This window comes from Lactuca sativa, chromosome 3 (assembly GCF_002870075.4).
Source record: "Lactuca sativa cultivar Salinas chromosome 3, Lsat_Salinas_v11, whole genome shotgun sequence".
Classification (NCBI taxonomy): domain Eukaryota; kingdom Viridiplantae; phylum Streptophyta; class Magnoliopsida; order Asterales; family Asteraceae; genus Lactuca; species Lactuca sativa.
In genome coordinates, this window is record NC_056625.2 from 261,471,335 (window position 1) to 261,499,231 (window position 27,897).

General features: G+C 36.8%; 2 protein-coding genes across 2 annotated transcripts; one reads left to right on the top strand and one right to left on the bottom strand.

Moving 5' to 3' along the window:
* Positions 1-6,412: 6,412 nt before the first annotated feature.
* LOC111911656 (PHD finger protein At1g33420) lies at positions 6,413-11,601 on the top strand. Its single transcript, XM_023907407.3, has 5 exons — positions 6,413-6,951; positions 8,287-8,413; positions 8,617-8,832; positions 9,322-9,927; positions 10,651-11,601. Exons 1-5 carry the CDS (start codon positions 6,630-6,632, stop codon positions 11,423-11,425), a joined length of 2,046 nt encoding a protein of 681 aa, XP_023763175.1. The 5' UTR covers positions 6,413-6,629; the 3' UTR covers positions 11,426-11,601.
* An 11,275-nt stretch (positions 11,602-22,876) lies between these two features.
* Positions 22,877-24,263, bottom strand: LOC111911638 (acylsugar acyltransferase 3). Its single transcript, XM_023907392.3, has one exon. It carries the CDS (start codon positions 24,254-24,256, stop codon positions 22,967-22,969), a length of 1,290 nt encoding a protein of 429 aa, XP_023763160.1. The 5' UTR covers positions 24,257-24,263; the 3' UTR covers positions 22,877-22,966.
* Between the last annotated feature and the right edge of the window lie 3,634 nt (positions 24,264-27,897).

The following is a 27,897-nucleotide window of genomic DNA, read 5'->3' on the forward strand; positions in this document are numbered from 1 at the left end:
TTGCAGCATGCAAGGGGAATTGGGATAACGGGCGATATTAGTTTTAGTGATTAGATAAATATATGGAAACTTGTAATAGCTAAACTATAATGGACATTTGATGATTGAATAAAAGGAGTTTTATTTATAAGTAAAGTTATTGTCTTGTGTCAATTATTTACTATTGTTTCACTTTTGCATGTTTTAACTTCCAGAATAATAAGATTATTCAAAATATCCACAGTCGATCATACTTTGGAAGTAGGTTATGAGGCTAGACTGTTATGAATTGGCTTGTAAAATGGATAAGGTGTTAGACATTGCAAAAGTATGCTACAACGTTCATGAGTACTCCTGAAATAAGATTTGAGTATTGGATTAAACCCACACTCACCTGAATCACTTCATGGAATTCATCACAAGAGATTGTGAGACGATAATATCATATAATCTTCAAACCAAGATATCTGAGTTGTTGGCTACGAGTTGGTTGTGCATTGATGATTTGAAAACGCATCTGTAACTTGATGTTATGAAAAGTATCTTTGTGCATGATTTAACGAGTAGTCAGTACAAGCATACAATGTCAAAGTTTATCTGTTCCTTTTTTCCTAAGAGGATTAAAAGCGATATCTTGGGCCCCTCGATGATTTGTTTTGACTTATGTGTCGGGCTTGGTCATAACTAAATTGATGTGTTTAATTATGTTCTATGTCAGACAAATTGGAAATCGGGAAACAAACTGCAGGACAATAAGTATGACTATGTTCCATGTATTTGTGTGCATGATATCTTGAAGAACAGACGATTATACGATCCTTTATCTAAAGGACGCGTCACTGACTAGGTCAGAGTTCGACAACGGCTTTTGAAAGCTACGATTTCTAATCGAATTTCGAAGATGCATTGGTAGCTATAATTATTAGACTTATCCAAGTGGGAGACTGTTGGATTAGGTGTCTAAGCCCATAACTATAATTGGGATGTACTTGACCCGATAGTAGCATGGTCCTTTTGGGTTGCCTTCACCAGTGCAGTTTGATAGGATAGACTTTTGAGAATAAGGTTATTTATGATTTATTAATATATTATAAGTATAATATGTTAATTGAGAAATCATATTATTTAATTAGTATTGATCAAGAATTAATTTGGAATTAATTTAGTGATAAAAAGAGACTGATTAAATATACGGGGACTGATTAAGTAAATCAATGATTCTTATAGTGTGGGCCAATGATCCATGGTTGTTTAGGATGGGCTAAACCAATATGATAGTCCATGGAGGTTTAACCTATGGAGCCTAAGTAATATGACGGGTCATAGTGCATTAGGGTTTGCATGGATAAAACCCTAGCCTTTGTAACATTATAAAAGCAACCCCTAGAGCTAAAATCGGTTGCTCATTCATTCTAAGAGAGTGATAATCGATTTCGAGCTAACTAGCCTATTCTCTGAAGCATCCTCTTGCATTTGGTGTTTGTGACACATTAGAGGCATCACACTTGAGGTGCTAAAGCTTTCTAATGCCAAGAACTATAAACTACATCAAGAGGTATTCATCTAACTTGAGTTTTATGTTGTATATTCTATATTGTATGCTAGTTAGGATGTATGCTTTGGACAATTGAAAATACATATATAATTAGAGAAAAAAATAGATCCAAAGCATCTAGGGTTGCATGTGCATCATAGGAGTGTTATAATGCTTAAAACCCAACATGTATCTCATAGTCAGCGGAGTGTAGGCGGGGCCCGTATCTCCTAGTTAGCTGAGTATGGGTGGGGCCTATATCTCATAGAGTGTGGGCGAGGCTCGTATCTCCTAGATAGTGGAGTGTGGGCGAGGCCCGTATCTCCTTAAGTGTGGGCGGGGCCCATATCTCCTAGTTGTATGACATGTGTATGGTATGTGGTAGTTTAGCGAGACTCACTAAGCTTCATGCTTACAGTTTTCAGTTTTGGTTTCAGGTACGTCCGATAGTAAGGGGAAGAGCTCGGGATGACTGCATCGCACACACCACAATGTTTAGCATGGGATGATTTAATCTGATATTTGGACATGTGATTTTTGATACAGTGTTTTGATATGATGTTTGATATTTTCACGTATGATTTTATGAGATGATTGGGTCACTATGGTTTGATTTATGAATTAAAATTTTTGGATCATATTTTTGGGATGTTTCAGGGTTTGAAGTTTTGTGTTAAATCTAAGGAGTTGCTTATGTTTAGGGATTGAGTGGAGCTGATACTCGGAGACGGGGACCTATTCAGCTACTGTTAGTATTTGAGGTGAGTATTCTCTCCACACTCATGGGTCAAAGGCACCAAGGCCGACCCATTATTTGACATGATATGGTTGTATATTATGGGAAATGGTATGTTATTTGATTTACGTAGAGACTTATGTGAAGACCATGGGGGTGAGCTCATGACACTTGTCAAGACCATGGGGGGAGCCCATGACATTAGGATATAAGATCATGGGGTAGCCATGGCATTCCGTTGAAGACCATGGAGGGAGTCCATGGCAAATTGTATGTATATGTATGAGCATGACAATATGTGATTATATGTTTTGTGTGATTGGGAAATCACTAAGCTTGTGCATGGGCCCGACTTGATGACGAGGCATTCAGGTACTTCCATTGATAAGGTCAAGGGTCCGACTTGATGACGAGACTTGCATTCTTTGGTGTTTTCCATTTGGTCCATTGTACATTGAATTTTCAAAATAACATGGATATGTATTGGGATTTTTATATTTACTATGGTTGATGTTATGAAAACAAAAGTTTATTTTTTTTTTTCGAAAATTGGGTTGTTACATGTTCTAGGAGATTTGGCATTGGCATCATTAGATCTTCTAACGTGGCTAGGAGGCACGTTATCAGTAACTAATCTTAAACTTTCATAGTAACATATATGATACAATGAGGTAAAAGTCTTGTTTTTTGGAAAGGAAGGTCAAAATCATCATTTTTATGTTTAAGTTTAAACAATGTTCACAACTTAATAAACCATCCATAGTTTAAAAAATAAACCATTCATACCTTCTTTACAGTTTAAGGCAAACCAAGTATGAAATTAGTAAATATTCGTAACATTTATACTATACAAAAAATGTAAACATTCACAAAAATTCATACATTCATAATTCACATTCAATAAATAAAAATCACACATTAATATAATTTTCATAGTTTAATACAAAAAATATACACAAAAAGTTATACATTCACAACTTAAAACTTACTTATTATATTGAGACAAATAATCAAGCATCATATGTGCATTCCATTGTGTTTCCAGAACTTACTTTCTTTGCCCACCACAAACTAGATAACATATCAGAAACATCACCAAGGAACCAATTAGAAGCATAACAGAAAAATTAATTTAATTATCTCTATTTATAAGGATACATCCCAATATGAGTGCAAAAGAAGTGAAATTACAAATTAAAAATACATAAATATGATGAAGACTTACTTGACAAATCTAAGTATGATGACATGTTGGGTTTTATTCAAAATTGTTTTCTCACAAACGCTAATAACGACAACAAAAGCTTTAAAATTATAATAAACTTAAAACCATTTTAACCCACCAACGATCATTTGCAATCATGAAAATATTAAATTAAACATAGAAAGCAAAATATTACAGCATTTGAAGTCTTTGATTCTCATGGGAGATTGAAAGTTAATGAAGATGACATGAAGCTCCAAAAAAGAGGCTATATATAATGTATCCACCAAGAAAGGATCAACCACTAAAACATGCTAGTCTTCACTTGTATATAAGTTGTTCTTAAGCTATTAAGACTTATACTAAATTAGCATTAAATAGAAGCACTTTATGAAACTTTAAATCTTACACCAAATTGCAAGACAAAGTGGAGAGGGAGGGAACGTTTGTTATCGAAAATTGGAGAGAAAAGACAAGAGTGTGAAACAATTAGCTAGTTTTTGTCACATACTCTTCTTTATATACCATGACATGTGTAGGAAGGGACCATACCATCTAACAAGTCAAAGCATGGCCTCTAAGGACAAGTATGGGCGAAAGAGATGAACCGACAATCAACCTTCTTCCAATAAAGATGGACCTACGAATTTGACTACAAACTAGTCAAAGTTGGTTTTGACTTCACTTAAAATACTAACTAACTAGTTCCATATGTCAATTAGAGGATTACTCAAAGTGTCCATCTGTACATGAATTATATATTCATAATATATGAATATAAATAGTTAAATGTTCCATTTTATTATTATTACCTAAAACCAATAATTCCCTATATGTTGGTAAAATATTATTTTCATAAAATAATAATTTTTGAATTAACTACAAGTGTTGATTATATTTATTAATAATCATATTCATCTAATAATTAATCAATTAATATTAGATTTCTATAAAGTTTGTCACTATAAGATCATATGTCATTAACAAAATATCATTCTATAATGACTCTTAGGCATAAAGATATTTTCATGAGGATGATGGTTCTCGCCGGTGGTGGTAGGAGGCATTAATGAAGGATGGATGGGGGATTGTGGTAGGTTTTGCGGTGGAAGGATGCAACAAATAAGGATATGAAGAGGCATTCGTTTTATCCGTGCTAGGAGGCACCAACGAGAGAGGGAGGAGGGGCAAAGCACTAATTTCTCTACATTGACGATCATGTAACCGCTTATTTTTTTGGCAATTTATATAAAAAATTAAAAGATGATATTAGTTTCTATTTTATTTTGTAACGAAAAATCTAATCTAATTATAAATTACTTCTAATTCCACTTATGTCCCATTAGGTATTTTAGACTCTCAATCTCAAGAAGACAAATAACACCTGATACCGTTGGGCTAGAAAAACCTTTATTGATATTACTTTCTATAGTTTACTTTCTTTTTAAGGTTTTTATTTAAATACATTTTTACTAATTTATCCTTATAATAGAATGAGGAAATTGAGTAACCTAACCAATATAAATAATTTTCTTTTGATAAAAAAACTTTTTTTTTTTTGGTGAAATGACCGCTTTGTTCGAAACAATGTGTTTCAGAGTGAAGTTCAAAGAAGTTCAAAATACAGGAGAAATTCCAGACTCTAATTTCAGAGTAACTTTTTTGGTTTTTTTTCTTTAAATAAATAGATTAAAGGTTGGTTATTTATAGTGCATTCATTTTTGTGTTTAGTTATGATTTATTGATCATGGTATTTGAAAAATAAATTGTATTTATTTCGAAAATAATGGCACAATGTTTGAAACTCTTAAATCTACTATAAAAACTAATAATTACATAAATTTAAATATGTTTTAAATAATAATACTATGTGCAAATAGATCCCTAGGAAACACACGTAATCCGAAGGCGTGACCGGAATTTGAGGTTGCAAAATATTCACCAAACCAAAAGCTCGTGATAATGCATAATTCCCTCTTCCCAAACATCAACTCGTACTCATCAATCTTAAAAACCATTTCCTGTATTGGGCTTGGAGGGTTTGTTATAAATTCTTCAAAATACGTAATGTAAAAGCAAATGATTTTTTGTACCGTGACAAAAAATATCAAACTACCTACAAAAACACTTCTTTCGGAACATAGCCTCGTATGGCAGTTAGGCTCTTGGTTTAGTAAGAATATTCACAACAATTGTGGGTTTGCAAAATATTGAGAGAAGTATAAATACATCGTCATGCTGGAAAAAAACAAAGAAAATTTAATTTCAAAATAATTATGGTATGTAACTGGTTATCTGGAACACACTGTGTTGAACATTCTAGACTTGTTCTTCGGATTCCGATGTAGTTTGTTGCATTTCCAACATGTTCAGTGTGTTCTGTTCTGTGTGTTCGAACTACTAATTTTCATTGTAGAATAACACAAGACAGTAAAAAAACTAATTATCTAATACTTTGGTCCTTACTAACACTAAAAACTATATAATTTGGGCACATTAATCTTTCGGACCTATTCTTCTTGTTTCAGATTAGTTAAAAACCACAAAAGCTCAAACCCATCAGAATCAAATCCGATATCTTATTTGCCCACTTAGTTTGAAATATGATGATATTCATGTATGCATTCCATAATAACTTTTGTAATGATATATATCCACAACCTAATCCCAATCGGCATGGGTCATACCAAATACATTAATCCCGGAATGATCTAATTCTAGAGAAGAAGATGATTAATTTTAAAAAAATTTCAAACATGTAATTTAAAAAAGTAAATCACAATAATTAATAGTTAGATCACTCAATTTCCCATAAAAATGAATATTTTAAATAGTATTGAAACTTAATGATTAAGGTGTAAGTTGAAATTTGATTTAAATCTAATTGATTAGATTAATGAAGTTGCCATAAATCGTCAAACGGATAAATTCAAAATCCCTTTAAAGAATCGTTTTCATAGCACTTGACTCTCTCCACCTCCGAAACCGACTCTACTCCTTCGATTTTATTCCCCCTCTCGCACGACTCCATTAAATCAACCAATACTTCAAGCCCTAATTTACGCCTCTTTTCCTTTTCACAAATTCCCTTTTCTCTTTCCAACAATTTCTTCTTCATTCCAGTGTACGACGTTTTTGATTCCTTTTTCACTCGCCGGGATCTGACGTTTCAAATAATGGTCGTCAACGGCCGTCCATTAAAGAGGATGAAAAGAAGAGTAACCGCCGACCTCAACGATTTTCTAACTTTCCCCTCCGGCGATTTGACGCCGACGGCCCCTTTCCGTACCAGCGTCCGTGAGTTTTTGCTACGGCACGCGCTCCTACCCCCGCCGTCGTCTCTCCTACCGCATCTGCTGACGTGGCAGATCCTGTTCCGGGTTGGGGAACAGACGAGCTCCGCCGTGGGCGGTGGCGATGCGTCTGTTTGCCTCGATGTGGTGGAGGAAGACGTGATCAGATCTAGGTCGGTTTATTGCGATCAGTGCCGAGTTGTTGGTGAGTTAACTCAACTCGACCGAATCCGATTCAGTTTGACTCGGTCATCTTTTGCATGTTTTCTTGCTTTTGGTTGGTTGTTGCGTTCTCGAAATATCCAAAATCAAATTAGATCTCAAATTTCTCGTATTCTCAATGCGTCTTTAATATTGCCAGCTGGCTTGGCGGGAAAATTGGTGATTAATTAATGATGATAATTTCGATTGTATGGCTGCTGAAAGCTTAATTAGTGCTAATCATCAATTTTGTCAAAGATAAACTAATAATAAAAATAATTATTTTATTAATAAAATAATAAAATAAACAGTTGTATTATTATAATAATAATTTAAAAGTCATGGTCATGTGGGGGGTTTGTCATCCGGGTAGATATGATTGATGCTGACACATTACTTGGTGACATTAACGACATTCGTGGGTCTTCTTGTTTGGTACGTGTCTTTTTAGTCACGTACTTTTAGCTAAAAAAGTTGAAACAAATTTTATTTCAAATCACTTGATTTTTTTAGATAAGATATATTTTTATTTTTATTTAATAAACTTGGTATTATATTATTGTGTTTATTTTGTTTTATTCATAAATATTTAATATATTATATTTATGTCATACCGACGTCGTATTGAGTGTTTCTTGATGTGCTTGAGAGTCGTACTTTCACCTTGTCTTTACCTCTTTTTCCATTTTCTATCTATCTCCATCTTTACGTTTCCATTAGCGTATTCTCCTTGAAATTCCCAGATCGTATTTCCATCTCCCTCCTTGAATGATTAATTAAATTTAAGTACTAGATCTAGTCAAGGGTCTGAAGATCGATACTGATTGATTGGTGATTGCTTTTCCGATCATCGACATGGTATCTGTTCGAGAATCACCGGCGTTTCGTTTAGGCATCATCGATTTTCCGGCGGCAAATTTTTCTGTATCTGTGCTTATTTGTTCCAAATTCTCTCCGATCTCGTTTGATTTTTGTTTATTCGTAGTGTTTAGGCAACGGTTTGTCGATAACTCCAAGTCATTTTGCTTTGATCCGGTTTCAATACGAAATTTGTTAGCTCATTCTTGTTTTATTAGGTTTTACATGCTCAAACATTACATGAATCCGATTAATTTTTTTTTATCTACTTTAAACTATTACTACTAAATATCAGATCACTCCTTTCATGACACATGACACCTTCTCTCAGATAAGATGAATCTGTGTTTTATTCATTGTGTTTATTTCATTTATGTTGTATTTTGGCGATTAGGCTTGAAAGAGATATTGTGTTATAAAGAATAATTCACTTAATATATACAAAGACTTGGTATAACTGGATTGTTATATGTATATGAAGGGTGGAGCGGGAACCCTGTATGTGGAAAGAGATACCATTTCATAATAAAGGGTGATGGGGCTTCCATTGGTGGTTACAACAAGTCATGTGCTGGTTGTGGTGCTTCCCTACATTTATCTGACTCAAGGTCTGATCTCTGTGTGTGTGTGTATGTGTCTCTGTTTGTTTTTCTTGTTATCTCATGAGAATTCTACACAAAGAAACCGAAATCATAAATAAAAACCATGTATCCCAAGTATCCAATTAGTGCTATATGTAATCCATAGTTTAAAATACTTGTGTATGTATCATTCATCAAAGTGTATGTGTATTGATTTTGAGGTTTTGTAGGTGTAAGACATGCAACCATGTGATGACTACCGAAGATATAGAGGATTGGATGTATAACCAATTGGATGATACCAATCATCTTTTACATGGTGTAGTTCATGTAAATGGTTATGGGCATCTTCTTAGAGTCAATGGGAGAGAAGGTGGGTCAAGGGTCCTTTCAGGCACTCATATCATGGACTTTTGGGATCGACTTTGTAAAGTTCTTGGAGTCAGGTTAGGAATCTCTCCATTTTAGTTGTGTTTTTGTTATTTTTTTCTTCCATTTTTGGGTTTTTCAGTTGCATAAAGCAATAAGAATTGAAGTTGAATACAAGGATTTTTCAAAGTCAAAATCAATAATAGAATGAATAACAAGTTTATTGAATTTTGCAATTGTTTAGTAGGGAAAATGCTGTAAAGCTCTTTTTTTTAATTGTAAAGTTTTTTTGAACACACAGTGACTGAAAAATGGTACTTTTAAACAGTCGTTATTTGGTATAGTGGTTTGCTTAATCACTCTTGTTTTCTTTTTCCTAGTTTTAAACTTTTAGAAAACAAAGTGACTGAAAAATGATACTTTTAAACAGTTTAAATAGGTATAATGGTTTGTTTAATCATAAGAAAATGGTTAAGCTGTTAAGTTTATTAAATGGTGAAATACATTTTACTTTTCTGTTTTTTAACCCAATTCTAACAAAATTACTTTGTATTTCAATGACACAGACAAGTGAGTGTCATGGACGTATCAAAAAAATACGGTTTAGACTTCCGACTACTCCACTCAATAATCAAGGGTCATCCATGGTACGGAGACTGGGGTTACAAATTCGGTGCGGGAAGTTACGGAATTACCCTCGAAGCCTACAACACTGCTATCGAAACCCTAGCAAACACACCCTTATCCACCTTATCACACCAACCCCGTAAACCAAGAACACATCTCCAAGATTCGATTTCCTTCTACCAATCCTTATCCGATCACAAACTCCTAACTTTTCGAGACCTTTTCCAATACCTAACAACCCTAATACACGATGCTAACAAGGATGATTTTTGCTCTTCAAAGAAGGCTAAATTGAGTGATTCGAGGGTGTTGTGTGCGTGGAGTATGGGTGATATATTGCGTGTTGAGGAGGCAATGTTTAGGGTTTTACGCGCGGTTAGTGGGTCCGCCTGGGTTAGTTGGCGGTCCCTACGTGGTGCGGTCTGTCGGGTGGGTCGGCCTGAGCTTTTGGATTATTGTCTTAAGGAGTTGAAAGGGAAACAAGCGGCGGATGGGATGGTGGTTAACGCGCGTTTGAATCCGGATTCCGGTTCTATCGAATATCGGTTAGTTCTAAATTTTGTTTTAAGTTTGTTTATTATAGTATCCTACTTTCGTTTATGGGATAATGACATAAAAGCCCTTAAGTTACGAAGAATTATGCGGATTTTAGGTTACTAAAACCGGATACTTGCAACTTTTTTTTTTTTTTTTTAAATTACCTTTTTTGTAAATTTACATGGTAAAAGCGAACATTTGTGTCTAACATAAGGGCTCTAATGAATTGAAAAACCAAACTTAAGGGCTTTTAAAAAAAGGTAAAACCGAACATTTTCAAAAATTTTCCAAGAAAATGAACATTTTCTGTTTTCCAAATTGTATGTAAATTAGAAAAGTGATTTTTACAGTTTTCCAAAATTTTCTAAAATTTCTAAGATAGAAAATGAAAATTCCACCAATTCCAACCAAACATGTTTTCTAAATTTTTTATTGAAAACTGAAATGAAAACTAAACTTTATCTTCTGAACATTTTCTTGGAAAATTAAAACAGCTTTCCACAACCAAACGCACCCTAAGGTTTTTAATATACCAAAAATACACAAAAGGGTAAAACTGAAAAAAAGTTGCAAGCATTCGGTTTTAATAAACCTAAAATCCTCAAAAGGACAAATTCGTATATATCTGTCAAACATAAGGGCTTTTCTGTCATTATTCCTTCGTTTATTTATGTTATAATTTTTGTTGATTTCGAAAGTACAATACTAAAACAAGAAAGTAATCAATGTAGGTTGGAACCGGGAAGCGTGAATTCAATCTCGATGACCAACAATCCAAAATTCCCAAATTGCCCTTCGGAAGATCATTTATTACGAGATCTAAGATTCTTATACGAATCATTACTCCGTCCTCCTCAACAAACAACCCCAAATCACATAACAAACCAAAACCAAACCTCCTCCGCTCAAAAAATCCTCGACTGCAAACAATTTGTAAAAAACTACCACCCCGAACACCAATTCCCAAACTCAAACCCGCATTCCCTAATCCTAAACTGCAAACTCCAACTCACGGAAGAACCAACCACAATTAACCCACCTCCCGAACATTTAATCCTTTCCTCTAACGCAACAATCCATGACTTAAAAACCGAATCCTCGAAAGCTTTCCAAGATGTTTATTTAGTTCTTAGAAGGTTTGAAGCCGATGAGCTTGTTGGATATGGAGGTGTCGATGAGTCCACCCAAATCAAGCTCTTAATCGGGTCCAATAATAATAATAATATTAATACAATTACAGTTAGCGGGAAGTGTGTTGGGAACGGGAAGAGCGGGTTGACTCGGTACCGAATGGAGAGAGGGGTGGAGACGTGGACGTTGGATTGTCGGTGTGGGGCGAAGGATGATGATGGAGAGAGGATGTTGGCGTGTGATGGGTGTGGGGTGTGGCAACACACGAGGTGTGTGGGGATTGATGACATGTGTTCGGTTCCGGTGAAGTTTGTTTGTTGTAAATGTGGCGGCGATGGTGGTGGTGGTAGGGCGGTGAATCGTGGTGGTGGTTGATATATTTTTTTTGGGGGGTTTGGGGGGTTTTTTTGTATATTTTTTTTTTTTTTTGTTTTAAATAATGTTTTAGTTTTGGATGGGATTTTGGTGTTGGGAGGCTTTGAAAAGGTGTAAATATTTTGGGACTTTTGGGTTATAGCCTCTGCAATAAAAACACTCGTCCTTGATCTTAATTCTTTTCTTTTGGTTTTTTTATGTTTTTATGGGAAATAATGGTTTTTTAGGCAATAAGATAAAGATCTCGTAGGGTTTAAGACTTTAAGTTAAGGGGTGGATAATTGTGGAAGATAACGAAGTTTCATCTTCTTAAAATATTTACCATACGTCTTTATTCTAAATCGATTGCTAATTTATCTCACAATTTGTTCTTTAATTTCATGATTTTCATCTGCATCAATTTCCTTTCAATACATAAATTTTAAGCTCTATGTGTATGCTGTATAAAACCAAATAAACTTTCAATCTCGGAAATAGAAAAATACAAAAAAAAAAAAAAATTGCTTTATCAATTATTTCTTCAATCTTTTTAACAATTAAATGGTCAAACGTTTTTTTTTCTTTTATCTTATTTGAAAATAAGTAGTTTTACGTTTTTATTTATCAAACCCTTAAAAATCATGTCGTTGATACCATATGTTTACTCAAAAATATTGAAGGACTTAATTAATGTAATTAAGATCAAATAATAATATTCAATATAAAAAAAATAATAGAATGAATAACATGAATATTATAAAACGCCAAATTTAGCATCAACTAGAGGGTGCATGAAAGTGATGAAAAGGAGAAATACGAAATTATGCAACGAAAACTGAACTTGCAATGAAATTATGTCTCACTATCAGTAAAGATTTAGAAGCTCAAAAGCATAAACAATAGGCACATGTTTGAGTATTCTGGGAATCAATTACTTGAGTTCGGATGATTGCATGCACCACCCATTTTTTTTATTAGAAAATCATTTATTAAAACATTTATTTTATGAAAAACTTACCAAACCTTCAGTTTGAGTTCAGACATGCCTAAGAATACCCGTACCATCACACCAAGGCTCTGATACCAACTTGTAACATCATAAAAATTCAGCTAAAATTCAGATAAAATTTTCATTTTTAAATTCATTTCATTCATATGATAATCATATCAAAATAGACGAGAGTATATCATAGTAACAAATCATCATAGTACAAAATTCCAAAATCACGTGACGCAGAAAATCATAGGTAGATGTTGTGCGATCTGACCGGCCTTTCCCTTTCGAGCTAGAAGTTCCTAAAACATAAACTGAAAACTGTAAGCACAAAACTTAGTGAGTTCCCCCAAAATACCAACATACAACATATAGTATCATATACTGGGTCCACAACTAACATAGTGGATTACCCCTAAGCCCACACTATGAGTCAGGATTGCCCTCGGGATCCACATCTCATATCTGACTTGCTCCCGAGCCCACAACATAAGTTTAGCTTGCTCTCGAGGCCCACAACTTATGTACGACTTGCTCCCGAGCCCACAACATTAGTCTGGCTTGCCCTTGGGGCCACACTTATGTCTGGTTTACTCCCGGGTTTGTTGGCTACCGCACATAGCAGTACAACCTCAACCCCAACCATACTATGCCGACACATACATGACAAATAACACGTATTCAACAAACAAATAATCAAACAACCAGTCAGACAAACAGGCAGATCTAACAACTCACCTACTGCGTAACAACACCCGCTATACCAGAATACATAATCCAGTGGGCTGACATTGGTGCCTTCGACCCACAAGTATAGTGAGGAAAACTTACCTCTAACTGAAGATAGCTGAATCAACACTCGATCTGCTACGAACACTGCTTCTCACACTAAACATAATCCAGAAACGACTCCAACCAATAACTAAAGGTTTTATCCCATACCAATGGTCTACTCATCCTTCATCTTATTAAGGTCAAAAGACCAATTTCCCGTTTCCCTACAAGACCCAACTAGTCTAAGCCCCAAACCCTAACTGACCCAAGGCCATAAATTGATCCAATGGGCTTCTAAGAGAACGCCTGGTGTCCACTAAATGACGCATGGCGTCCGAATGCCCAATGTTTTAAATCAAACGCCTGACGTAACCACATAATCCCAAATCCTTAACCAATGTCTTAAAGGCTTAATACCTAACGTTCAAACTTCAGAACAATGTTAAAAGAACGTCTAAAGTCATAAATTTGCAATCTTTATGACTTTGCATGACTACAAAGAGCCTAACACCAAAATCTAACTTAAATCACACTCAAAAGTTCCAAAACTCTTGGATAGAAGAGTATCAAGGTCCAAGCTTGCATTTTTATGATTTTAAACCCTCCAAAATGCTTGAAAGGATAGCACAAACCTTTGGAGCATTCTAAGCTCACAAAAGTCAACTTCTTGGGACAAAAAGAACATAAAACTACGCTTAAGAAAGATCTAAAAAAAGTGATCAAAATCTAAACTTTATGCCTCCAAAAGGCGATCCAAGATGCCAAGCGTCCGGATCCAAAGGCTAGAGAGCAAGACCAACACTTTAAAGATCTTCCTTCTCCACCAAGAACACTAAAATGATACCAAAATACTACTCCAAGGCTTCAAAACACTCATACTCACTTAGGGTTTTGAAAGGAGGGTTATAAGGGACGAAATATGGAGATAAGAAACGTTTTGAGGCTATAATGGCCTTTAAATAGGGTGCAAAACCTAAAAATTAGGGTTTGTTGCGTACGAATGCCTAGCGTCCACAAACTTACTCTTGACGTTCCAACACCTAGGTTTCCATTCCCAACACATGGCGTTTGGGACCAAAATGGAAAAGTTAATACAAAGCAAGGCCAACAATGTAAATACCTGGAAACTAGCGTTACATGAACCATCATTAATCGAGGATCCGTCGGTATGTTGTGGCCATTACTTTGACTCCTTGTCTGTTATAGGGGTTTGGCTCGGTGATAACAGTTGGGCTTCGTTCACATGCGTCACTGTCTGAGCTTGATCTTCAAGTATTTCTTTCCGGAAATCTGCCAAAGTTTGACCTATACTAACTCTTGGTTTGTAGTCGATGTCATGCTCTCCTAGCTCGATCGCCGATTTAGTCATTCCTCCTAACATTTCCGGTTGTGTTAGGATTTGTTTGATTGGTTGGTTAGTCGGTACTCGAATCGAGTGGGCTTGAAAGTATTAGCGTAGTTGTCTACCTGCAAAGATTAAAGACAATACTAACTATTTGATTATAGAGTAATTTCACTCAGCCCCTTGCAACACCTAACTTATGAAATAGACTAGCATCTGTTTCTTATCTTTTTCGGCCACTAGAAATGTAGTGATTGCTTCCTAACTTGTCGATAAGTATGGATGCGTAGTTCATTGGCGACCAGACTTGCCAACGTTGGAAAACTTAAGAGATGTTGCCTTAACTTCTGGAGTGCTTCTTCGACTTCTTCCAACCATTCCATATTGTTCTTCCCTGTATGCGCCTTTAGTGCTTGAAAGAAAGGCAAGGTATGTTTTGATGACTTTGACAAGAACCTTCCTAGTGCTGCTAGCTTTTCATTCAAGCTCTATATGTCTTTCACCGTCTTCGATGTCTGTTCCTTCAGTAATGCTTTTACCTTCTCCAAATTTGCTTGTATTCCTGTTGTGGTTTTGACATAATGCTTTTACCTTCTCCAAATTTGCTTCTATTCCTGTTGTGGTTATGACATGACCGATGAATGTTCCCTTTTGCATCCGGAACATACATTTCTTAGGATTGAGTTTCATATTGGTTTGTCTTAACTGTTTTAGAGTCTCCTCTTTTTCTTTCTAGAAATCGTCCCGACCTTTGCTTTTGATTACCATGTATGAACATACACCTTGATGTTCCTTTCTGTTTGTTGTTTACATACCTTATTTACTAATCTATGGTATGTGGCCCCTGCGTTTCTCAGTCCGAACGACATCTTTGTGTAACATAAAGTTCCTTTCTCCTTGTGGAAGGTTGTTTTATCTTCATATGTTATTGCCATTTTCACCTGGTGGTATCCTTTGTAAGCGTCTAAAAGAGATTTCCACCTAAATCCGCCTAACAACTTAATCTTTTGTTCTATCTATGGAAGGGGATAGCTATCCTTTGGGCATTCCATATTGAGGTCTGTGAAATTGACACACATTTTCATGGTGCCGTCATGTTTCTTCACTAACACCAAGTTTTCTATCCCTTTGGGAAACTGTGTAGCCCTCATAACTCCTGCTACTACCATGTCTTTTACCTCTTTGTTCACTATCTCATTTCTTTCTTTTTCCATTATGCATTTCTTTTGCACAATGAGGTATGAGTGGGGTTGATATTGAGTCAATGTTTTATCAATGACCTGGGGATCCCCACTATATCTTCATGTTTCCATCCAAACGTGTATTTATATTATTTTAACAAAGCGGTTAAACCTTCTTGTAAACCTTTAGGTAGTTCTGCACCTATTTTGATCTTTTGTTCTTTGTACTTCTCATTAATGACCACTCCTTTGGTGTTCTCATATGCACTTCCTTCTTCTATGATTGGTTTGGCTACGTTGGGTTGCACGAAATGGCTGCATTTTGGGGGTCCCATTATTGTAGTATGGACTATTATGATTCCCTCATCGGAAGGGAATTTGAGCAGACCATGTACTGTTGGTGCCGTTGTTACGATGAACTTTGACATAATGGTTTGCTGCATTGATCCCATATAATCCTTCAATGTGAATGGTAATGATACTCATCCCACTGGCCATACATATTGACTTGCAAAACCCACTACCGCCGACGTGGCAGTTGTATGTAGTTATGGACGTCTATTGGAAGGTATTTTAAATAGTGTTCGTAGATAATGTTGACTGAGCTCCCATTATCTACATTGATTCTATGTATTAACGTCCTTCTTACTATTTCCACAATAACCAATGGCTTGGTACCATGGTGGTCGAACAGTATCGGGTCATGAAGGTTAAACTCAATATTGTTAACTGCCTTGCGCTTCTTGGTTAACTTATTGTTGGCTTCTCTTCCTTCTTCCTTTCTTGGGGCTCGATCCTCTTATCTTCTAGATGTTTGACTTTTCCCTTTCTATCTTTTTAGGCTCTTATAATCTTCGGTCGCGTGGCCTAGCTTTTTATGGAAATTGAAAAACTTGTTTGGATCCTGGATGTACTTCCTCTTTTATCATTGTTGTCTTCTCTTTTTGATCCCGTGGGGGGTGTATACTTCATATGTTTCTTATCTATACGACTGGTATCCATCGTATTACTTGCTTCTTCCTCTCTATGTGTACTTTCGATTTTGACTAGAAATGAGTGTTGTTATTAATGAACAGCACATGGTGTTGTTTGGTCCATTCTTCTCTTATTCCTCCCCTCATGGCTGCTTTTCCCTCCATTCTTCCTTTTTTTTTGGCATTTTCTGTTTTTTGTCTAAGGAAACTATTGAGTTTACCTATCATTTCTTTTGCATTTACCCAATCCCTACCTACCAATTTACAAAACAAATCCCCCTCTAGAAACCCGTAAGTGAAAGTGACTATGATCATGGGATCGTCTCTTGTTTGCATTTTTCGACTGATTTTGTTGAATCATTTGAAGTAAGCTCTATTGAACTCCCATTCCCTTTGTCGACAAGCGAATATTGCATGCTCTTTGTAACGACCGAAAAATTCCAACCAATTTAAATTTTTCAAAAACAATCCGATTCCATTAAAGTTATCACAAAAAGGTTTTCAACACAATTTATTTAAAGTATTCCCAGAATCACATCACGACAAAAACACGAGGAGCGGTACGATCACGCCTTTGCCTTGCCACGGTCTCCTGAAGAACCTGAAAAACATTAAACCACAACTGTAAGCCTGAAAGCTTAGTGAGATATCCCCAAAATACCAACCACATATACCATACACGCATAACATGCCATAACATATCCGATCACAGAACAGCCATGCACTTCGGGTCTACTGTGTGACTGGTCCGCCGCACTGGCCAACAGTCCACCTGGTCCACCCTCCAAGTCTAGCCATATACATCGAGTCTACAGTGTGATTTGTCCGCCCGCACCGGGCCTTCAATCCACCCGGTCCACTCTCTGAGTCTACAGTATGACTGGTCCGCCCGTGCCGGGCCTTCAGTCGGCCTGGTCCACTCTCCGAGCCTCGGTATGTCTAGTCCGTCCTCCTGGGGCCTACAGCCTATCCGGACCGCTCGCTGGGCCTTCGGGACAACCGGTCCGCCCTGGGTATCTTGGCCTACAGCACAAAGCAGGATCTGCCTCAACCCAACTCCAATCCAAACAACCATGTGCACATAAACATACAATCATATAACAATTCACAGTCAACAAACCGATCAAACAAATCGCATAACATACCATCATCCTAACCAGGATACCGACCTAACCAGTCACTAGCATAGCATCACCCTACATATCAGGGAACCGACCTTAACCGGGTCTCTAACATATACCATCCTAGCTACCAGGATGCAAACATATCAAGGTAATAACATAACAACAAATACCCGGATCTCAATCCGATAAAGGGCCAGCCTTGGTGCCTTAGACCCTGTTGATATAGTGAGGATAAATCACCTCGAAACTGCCGGCTGAAAAGATAAGATCCCGCCGCTCCAACTCCGACGCGAACTCCTCCACTGAACAACACCAAGGCACTGAACTCAATAATTACCAAAATACCCCTGGAAGACAACTAGTCAACCCTTGGTCAAAGTCAAAGTCAACCCCTGACTGACTCTACTCGCCGAGTCAACCTGATGACTCGCCGAGTCCCCATGCTCAGAATTTCCTTCAATCCGCGACCCAACTCGCCGAGTCACCCCGAGACTCGCCGAGTCCAACAACTCTGAGTCCACTCGCACACAACTCAACGAGTCATCCCTTGACTCACCGATTCTCGGCTCAACCAGAAAAGATTAGGACTCCTCGACAAGACTCGCCGAGTCCAAGAACAGACTCGTCGAGTCTAAGGCTATCTTCAACCTACTCGCCGAGTTGTTCTTCCAACTCATCGAGTTCCAGGCCATCTTCATCCAACTCGCCGAGTTGTTCTTCCAACTCGCCGAGTTCCAGCCTATCTTCAAGCAACTCGCCGAGTCTACCCATGTGACTCGCCGAGTATCACCGGGTCTGAATCCATACCGAGGCTTTCCAACCCATGTAGATGATCCAAACCATAGATTTACCCTTCCTAAGGCCATCCATCATGTAAAGTGGCAAACTTTACGTGAATCCAAGGAGATCTAGGCATTTTCACTCTAGGGTTTGGGCTTGGGACAAGATAGCTCCACCAACAACTCAAAAGCAGGGACTTTTATGCATTTTAACCCTTTTCCATTCCAGATCTGAGGTAGCAACCTCAGATCTAACCTCTAAACTCCAATACACCAAAGGATATGATCTCTAACACCTCCAAAAATGATGAATCTAGATAATAGTAGCTCAAACAATGAAATAATACCTCAAAAGGAAGCTCCAAGAGAAGATTAATCCGGATCCTTGCAAAGCCCTTTGATTCAAGTCTCTTCTCCTTCAAGATTTCTTCAACAAACACTTCTCCAAGCTCCAATTGCACTCTAATCCCTCAAAATCACGCCTCAGGGCTTTCTAGACTTCTACAGGGGGTAAAGAGGCTGGGGAGAGGGTATAATGTCCTTTAAATAGGGCTCATCCTCCGGATTTAGGGTTTTCTCCACTCAGCGCCTACTCGCCGAGTCCATCCGCTGACTCGCCGAGTCGGCCACTTAACACGCGACCAAAGTCGCGACCCTACTCGCCGATTCCCCCCATTGACTCGCCGAGTTCCCCTTCCCAATTTACTCTTTTAGCCCTTCAACTTTACTCTTGATATTCCGGGATGTTACACTCTTGTTGTTAGAATCTTTTTTTTTTGTATGAAGCTATTGCAAAATTTCAGACATAACTCTTCAAAGCATCCTATGCTTTTGGGGGGTAAACTTGCCAACCAGTATCGAATAGTATCAGACAGATCCGTATAAGGTTCTTCCGAAGTATAGACTCCATAACTTTGGATCCATCAAAATCATTTTAATATCCCACTAGAAGTTGGATGCATGATCATTCGGATCTCCAGTTTCGTCATACATCAGTGTTCTAGGTCCTTTCAGCCATTTTCAGATGATTGTATCGTTTTGCTTCTACCATTTCTGGTGACACTTCTCGCTCTTTCGGGTGGCTCTTTGTTGTTTTCTTATGACGGGAAAGGTCTGAGTTTTCCCCCCCTTTTTTTTTTCCTTATTTTCTTTCTTACTGCTCCTTGCTTGCTGCTTTTGACTCTTGTTTCTGTCTCGTCTGAGTCTTTTGTTTGACTGGTGTGCATTGACACTAAATACCATTCCTTTTCTTTTTGAGTTTTTTAATTGTTTCTTTTTTCCGGTTGGTTTTTCATGATTGTGAAGTTTTTAAAAGCCTCAAATTCCTCCATTTCTTTTTTCTTCTTCTTCTTCTAACTGTCTTTGGCTTATTTCCTCTCCTTCTTCTTCTAGCTCTTTAAGCATTATATTCTTGTGTTTTTACTACCGTCGTGATTTACGGTGTTTTTTTTTTCGTTTCCTTCGAGAGTCTGCATTCTTCTGATATGACTCACATCAACAACTGTGTTTTCGTCGTTGGCTATTTGTTGCAGAGTCCCACAGATGGTGCCACTTGATACGCCCCCGGGTTCGCCTTCCGTGGTTTAAGGACTATTGTTTCCTTGTTGATATGGATAACCTAGAGACAACAACAAACTCATAAGCTGATGGACCGGGAGGGCATCCTAGGCCAACACTCTGATGGTAAAGTCAGGGAAGGTTGTATAATGATAACGACGATATATCGAGTGAGGGAACGAAAGTATTTAGACTATGATCTATTCAGGATGATTGGTTAAGTGTATGTACCTTATAGAGTGTTCTTCATTACATATTTATAGTTGATGTTGAAGAGCCATATAACATCTTCCTATACCGAGCAAGTATGCCATCATGTCACATTAATGGACGTAACCCCGAAGGTACGCTTGTATGTACTTGTTAGCCGTTTAACAGATGCACTTCGTTGGTTTAAGGATACATCACTCAAACATCCTTGCACAAGCTGTTTTCTGTGAGTTCCTTTGTAATATTATATTGTTGTGACGTATTCTTGTACTTTGTTTGTTATCTCATATGGTTCGGCATATGACTGGTTTAATGGATAACCTGGCATATGCCTGTTCCGGCATATACCTGGTTCGGTATATGATTGGTCCGGTACATATTTTGTTTGAGGTAAGAAGGATATTCATAGCTTCAGGCTAGGTTATATCCTATTAGGCATCAAAGCATATAGGTTGCTTGATCCTGAAGTTGAGAAATTTTATACCAGTAGAGATGTTTTATTTGAGGAAGATCGAGCATTGAAGTGGGAAGAGTCAAGTAAGTTCGACGCTACATGTACTTTTGAACTCATTGATGATCATCCTAATGATGATGAACAGGAGACTTCATCTCATATACCGCACAACTAAGTTACCATGAATCGGGTGACTCTTCATACACCTCATCGCCAAAAGATTCAAGTTCAATTGATGAAGCTCCTATGCGACTCAGATCGTTCAATGATATATATTCTCATTGTGAAGCAATCTTATTATTTCATGATCGACGGTGAACCCGAGTTATACACCATGGCTCAACAATATGAAAATTGGGTAAAAGAAATGAAAAGTGAAATTAAAGAAATTGAGAAAAATAAAACTTGGAAGCTTGTCGACTTGCCACCAAGTAGGCAGCCTATAGGTGTAAAATGGGTTTACAAAAGTAAAAAGAGATTTAGAAGGTAATATAGTGAAACACAAGGCGGGACTTGTAGCAAAAATGTATGTGCAAAAACCCAGCGTAGACTACGATGAAGAAGTTTTTGTTTCACTAGTTAAAAGGGCATGAAAATACACCATCTTGATGTTAAATCGTCTTTCTTGAACGGAGACTTTGATGAATAAGTTTTTGTTTCACAACCGAAAGGCTTCATGAATAAGAAACAGCCCAGAAAGTGTATAAGTTGTCAAAGGCTCTCTATGGCCTCCGACAAGTGCCAAGAGCATGGAACTCTCGACTCGACATGTGCTTGAAGAATATTGGATTTCTCAGTTGTGCTCAAGAACATGCGGTTTATTCAAGAAATAAAAATTCGATTTTATTAAAAATTGGTGTATATGTTCACCACTTAATTGTTACATGTAGTTGTGAAGATGACATCAACAGTTTTAAAGAGCAAATGAACCAAAAATTTGAGATGAGTGATATGTGAATGCTTGCTTACCACGTTGATTTGGAAGTGACTAAAAAGGAAGGAGAAATTAGTTTAATACAAAAGGTGTATGCAAAAAAGGCTTTTTGAAAAATTTAGGATGAGTGACTATAATTCATCCAAATATATCCCATGGAAGCAAAGCTGGAATAAAAGAAAGACGGGAAACTGGAGTTAATTAGTAAATCCAACTGATTATAGAAGCCTTGTGGGTGCATTGAGGCATCTCACACATTCCCATCCCGATATTTCCTTTGCAGTGGGAATGGTAACTAGGTTCATAGAAAAACCCACAAGTGTGCACACACAAGCCGTGAAACAAATACTAAGGTATGTAAAAGGAACACTAGATTTTGACTTGATTTACAACAAAGGAGATAATGAGAAAGTGATCACACGCTACACTGACAACGATCTAGCTAAGGATGTTAATGACACGAGGAGCACAACTGGAACGGCCTATTACCTCAATGCAAATCTGGTGACACGGGTGCTCACAAAAGCAACAAAAAATAGCGCTATCTTCGTGTGAGGTTGAATTTATGGCTACCTCGTATGATCCATGATTTAACTCGAGTTCTACCTAGTCTAGTTGTTCTTCATGTTGATAACAAGTCAGCCCTTGAATTGATGAAAAACCCGGTGTTCCACAGGACAAGTAAACATATAGATACCCTTTATCACTTAATTAGGGAGTGTGTTGAAAGAGGTGGCATAGTGGTCAGACATGTTCATGTAGTCCTTAGGCAAAATAAAGTTTGAAGACATGCGTATGAAGCTAGGAGTGAAGGAAATTCAGGAGGAGAATGTTGGTTTAATTCAATAAAATAGTTTATTTCCCAATTTTAGATTAGTTTATTTCCCGAAGTTTCTTTTTAAATTAGTTTATTTCCCAGTTTTAAAGTTAGACTAGGATACTAGAATAGGATACTTATTTTATTTGTTAAAGTTTTAATAAGATTTTACTTTTGTAGCAAGTAATTTTCGTCCTTGTTCTTATTCTCCTGTTTTCGTCCTTCTTTCTTTCTCCCCTGTTGCTTCTGTTTTTTTTTGGTGAACAAGATGCAGGTACAGCTGCGACTCTAACATGTGATCCTAATTTACTGGTTACCATGGATTTCAACAGATTGATGGGTTTCCATTTTCAAACGTACTGAAAGCATGAATTTATGATGATAATCAAGTGAACAATCATGGGCAAACGGCATATACATTTTTAGACGTCTTGAAGATAAGTAACAAACTCTTTGTCATTCTGAAGAATCGCCATTTCTTCTTCTGGAAGATGCACATGTGCTGTAATACCATCTCCGGATGGAGTATCAATCAAAATGATAGTATTCTCATCCACATTTGGAATTCGTAATAGTATTTCTATCGGCTTCCCCCACCCAAAATCCACTTCAAAAAACGGAACCCTACACAAGCTTGAAATATAATAAATATCACCCTTTAAGGTTGAGAATGTGTTTAGCAACTTTTCAACTACTTCTTGCTCGTTTCTCATTCCTTCAAGACCCATTTTGGCTTTCCTTACCTCAGAAATCACCTCACTCAACCTGATTTCACCAAATTCCTCCATCTTTGCTATCGCCAACGTGAATAAGTTGCCTGCTGCTGTTTCAGAATAGTTTTCAACAAACTTGTTCCTCATGTTTGTAGCTAGAGACAAGTTTGATGGCTTTAAAGAACCTGAATTTGTTTCCGCTGCACTCAATGCGTGTTTAAACAGTAAAGACGTCAACACTTCAACTCGAGAAGGTTTCATTGGAGCTTTGCCAGTGGCAATAACCTTCTTCTTCAGCTCGTTTAGTTTTGAATTGGGAAACACAAATATCCTCGTAGCATACTTTACTTTATCCAAGTCCCTAACAATGAACTTAGGCAACCTAATGTTATTACTTGTGGAGGATGAGATGAAAGATGGATTTACTGGTGTCTGACAACGTGTAACAGTGGCCCAATGGTTGATGAAGTTGGAAAAGGTCCCTCCATCAGCAAGCCTGTGCGACATGGACACAGCCACTGCTGCTCCACCACCAGCAAAATGGTTCAGCTGGACATCGAGCAACTTAGGGCAAGAAGCACGAAGAGTGCAGCTGAGGCCATAAGGAAAGAGTTGGTCTAGGGTTTCGTTTTGCTCATTCTTATGAATGAAATCATCCATTGGGCTATCAATAAAAGCTTCAAGGAACTCAACCCCTTCGTCGTTGCAGTTGATGTAAGGTAAAAAAGGAGTTGGAATCCTACCTGCGAAGGGGTAGTACTGTGTTAAGCACTTTGATAAGGATTGCTTTAGGATGTTGTTGTCACCATTTTTGTAGTTTCGGTAGAAGAAAACCAATGGCGTGTGCATGTTGGGAGCAAACTGATCAAGCAACGAAAGATTATGAGTTTTCAGGTGTGGAGGTGTTGGGGAAGATGGTCTAATGGTTTCTTGAGATATGATTGTATGAAGTTGCCTAATTCTTCCAAATGTTTGGAGCTTTGCCTTCATCATGTTCATTATTATGTTCAAGATTGCACGTACTATGTACATGTAAACATGTATGCAACTTTATATATACCACATTGTAGTTGAACTGATGTATTTAACTGTGGCAGGTTCTTTGTTGTTTTTTTAACTTCATAACAAAAGAAAAAGCGAACAGAGATTTAATTAATATTACTTTTGATAAAAGAAACAATTGCATGGGTTTATATAATCCCTTGTGATTAAAAAACAAGTGGATTTATCTTTTTATCTAATCATCTGTGATAATAAATCTAATCACATGGATTTTTTTAATCACTTGTGATCAAACAATATGGATTTTTCTGTTAAGTGGGGCTATGGAGGCTGCTACTGGGTCGATGCTATATTGACTTAATATTGCTGATGTCAGTCGATGCTGACTCAAGTGTACTGGAATAGCTACATGGCCAATTGAACTTAAAGAACATGATGTTTGTAGATTGATGGTACTCAACCGATACGTACCAAAACTCTTTGTAGACATGCCAAATTTGGTGTTAAAATAACCCAACAAAGAAGTTTTAATTACTTATATTTGTTCAACATATAATAGAAAAACAATTCAATTCTTTTTTACTGATAATAGCAGTATGTAATTGATAAGAGCAACATACTTACATTGCATTGCATATAACCAATTCCTTTGTCATTACGTTTCTCTAATGACAGTGCCAAAATCTAACATTTTTTTTTGAATTGCGATAACATATAAAAAAGGACAAGCACTGAGCTGGACAAGTACATAAACAAAAAGTACACACTCGACCAACACAATCGGTTAGACTGCATGCCAAGTTACAACACTACGAATGGTATGCTAGTAGAATCACCAAACATTACTGTTGAGAAATGTGATTATTTCTTAATATTATTCAATCTTAAGTTGAAAATGGAAAACATGAAGTCTTGATCTAACTTGGTATGGTTAGTGCATGTTTAAAGAAAGTATTATTGAAATAGTTGATGTTGAATATTTTAGCGAAAGTTGGAGGATGGTCCTACAGTGTACAAAAGATGGAGGTTATTGGAAGTAATATGTGAAGTTGCTTGACTATTTGAAGGAGTTAATTGATGGAGTCTAATAATCGGTGGGTTATAATATCATACTGGGAGTACAAATTGATGTCTGAGTAGTTAGGGTTTAAAGGTTCTTCCATTGTCTTTTTCAACGTTCATCAGATCCTCTTCATACATTAGTTTTTTTAGTATTTCATATTTTATCTACTAGATCATTTATACATTTTTAGTATTAAGATCATTTTGGTTTGTCGATCAGTTAGTCTCTTATTATGTTTGGTTCATCTTCTACGGTTTGTACTTAGGGTTTCAGTTCATTGTTTTTCAATACAGTCTCTAACATTAATTTGTTTCGTTTGATTGTTTAGTTGTTTGAGCGTGAGTGTAAATGTATTGAGGTCCGAGTCACTACAAGGATTTTCCATGTGCCGAGGACACTTTTCGTCGAGATAGGCTATACCGACAACATATCGTCGGCTCATAGTCGTCGATATAGTCTTGTCGCCATAGGTGGAAATTGTCGTTGGAATAGGTACTCCCTATACTGAAAACTTGTTGTCGATACAGGTTCTATCGGGATTGATTTTTGAAAAAAATAAAATCTTATTCATTACTTTTACCGACGACTTGTCATCGGGATAGGTCAACTCTATGCCAAAGACACGTTGTTAGGATAGATGGGCTCTATAGCGACGGCATTTGTCATGTAACGTCTCAAAAATAGTGTGTAAAATTTTCGGTTTAAATAAGTAAAAATCATTCATTCATTATCCCAAAAGACGATTAGAGTAAAAGTATTCTCAAACATCAGCGAAATATATCTTCACGGGATGTAGTGCAATCTATTCGGACCCTTCCTTTTGAAACCAAATGTACCTAAAAATATTTTAAATATAAAGCCATAACCACAAAAGTTTAGCGAGTTCCCCAAAATACAAAATAGCATACTAATCATGGGCCAAACCCTAGGGTATATTCCAACCCATCATACAATCATGGGCTAGCCCTAGGGTATGTTTCAACCCAAAAATGTAATAATGGGCCCAACCCTATGGTTTATTTCAACCCGAACATACAATAATGGGTCTACCCTTGGGGTTTATTTCAACCCGAACATATATACAATAAAGGGCCCAACCCTAGGGTTTATGTCAACCCAAGCATAATATAGTGGTCCCAACCCTGGGGGTTATTTCAACCCATGCATACAATAGTGGCCTTAGCCTTAGGGTGTATTTCAACCCAATCATACATGCAAGTCACAAAGACAACTATAACATTCTACGTAACACAATCTAGTGGGTCGGCGTTGGTGCCTTTAACCCACAATTATAGTGAGATGACTCACCTGAACTACTCAACAGAAGCCCAAAAACTACCTCAACATCATAACATGCATCCAACCCAAGCTTCCTAAAACCTATTGGATTAGTATCTAAGCTCGTAACTATATTTGGTATGTACTTGACCCGATTGTGCATGGTCCTTTTGGGTTGCCTTCACCAAAGCAACTTGACAAGGTAATTTAAGGAGAGAGAGAAGATTATGGTTTATTAATATATTATAAGAATAATATATTAAAGGAGAAATCATATTTATTTAATTAGTATTGGTCATAAATTAATTAGGAATTAATTTGGTGACTAAAAGAGATTAATTAAATAAAGGGGCATAAACTGTCAAATGTATGATAGTTGAGTTTTTGGATGGGAAACCTAATGGGCTAAAGGGGGAATGAAATTATGATGGAGATCAATCATATTTTCGTCCAGGCCTTATTCCAGAAGGTTCCTTCGGCTGCTTGGTGGCTAAGCTGTCCATCAGGGTTTAGACTAAAACCCTAGCAGCCTGCAGTATAAATGAGACCCCAAGGCTATGAAAATCGGCTACACTTGATTCCAAGAGAACCCTAGGGCTGATTTTAGCATCTCTCACCCTCTCTCATATTGCCTTCTTTCTTGCAGGGTTTGTGAACCATTAGAGGAGTTACAATTGTGACTCTATGCTCAAGATCAAGAAGACTACAAGGATTTCAAGCTACTTGAAAGAGGTAAAACACTTAGATCCATTTTCATGATGTTAATTTCAAATTATATATGATAGATGTATAGTTGCAAGTCTCGGATTCAAAACATGTACAATAGAGAAACCTAGATGCAAGCATTAGGGTTTGTATGAGCACATATGATTGTTCTTATGCATAAAACCCATCAAAACCAAGTAAAGACCAAACCTTAGTCAAAAAGTCAACTCTACCCAAGTTTGTCCTAAATTCGAACTGGTCAAAAAGTTAACGGTTATAGCTAAGGTCAAAATTGTTGGATTAAATGTCTAAGCCAATAAATAAATTAGTATAATCTTGAATTATTAGCAAAGTCTTTTTGGGTTGTCCTCAAACCTAGTAAAAGATTGGAATGTTATTTGGAGATAGAGACTAATTTATTTATTTATAATATGCGTAATAAATTAATTATAAAGCAAAATAAATAATTTATGAATGTATTATGAGAATAATATGTTAATTAGAAATAGTATTTTTTTTAATTAAAAATTAATCATAAATTAATTAGAATTAATTTTGGGATTATTTGGAATAACTAAAAATGAAAGGATTA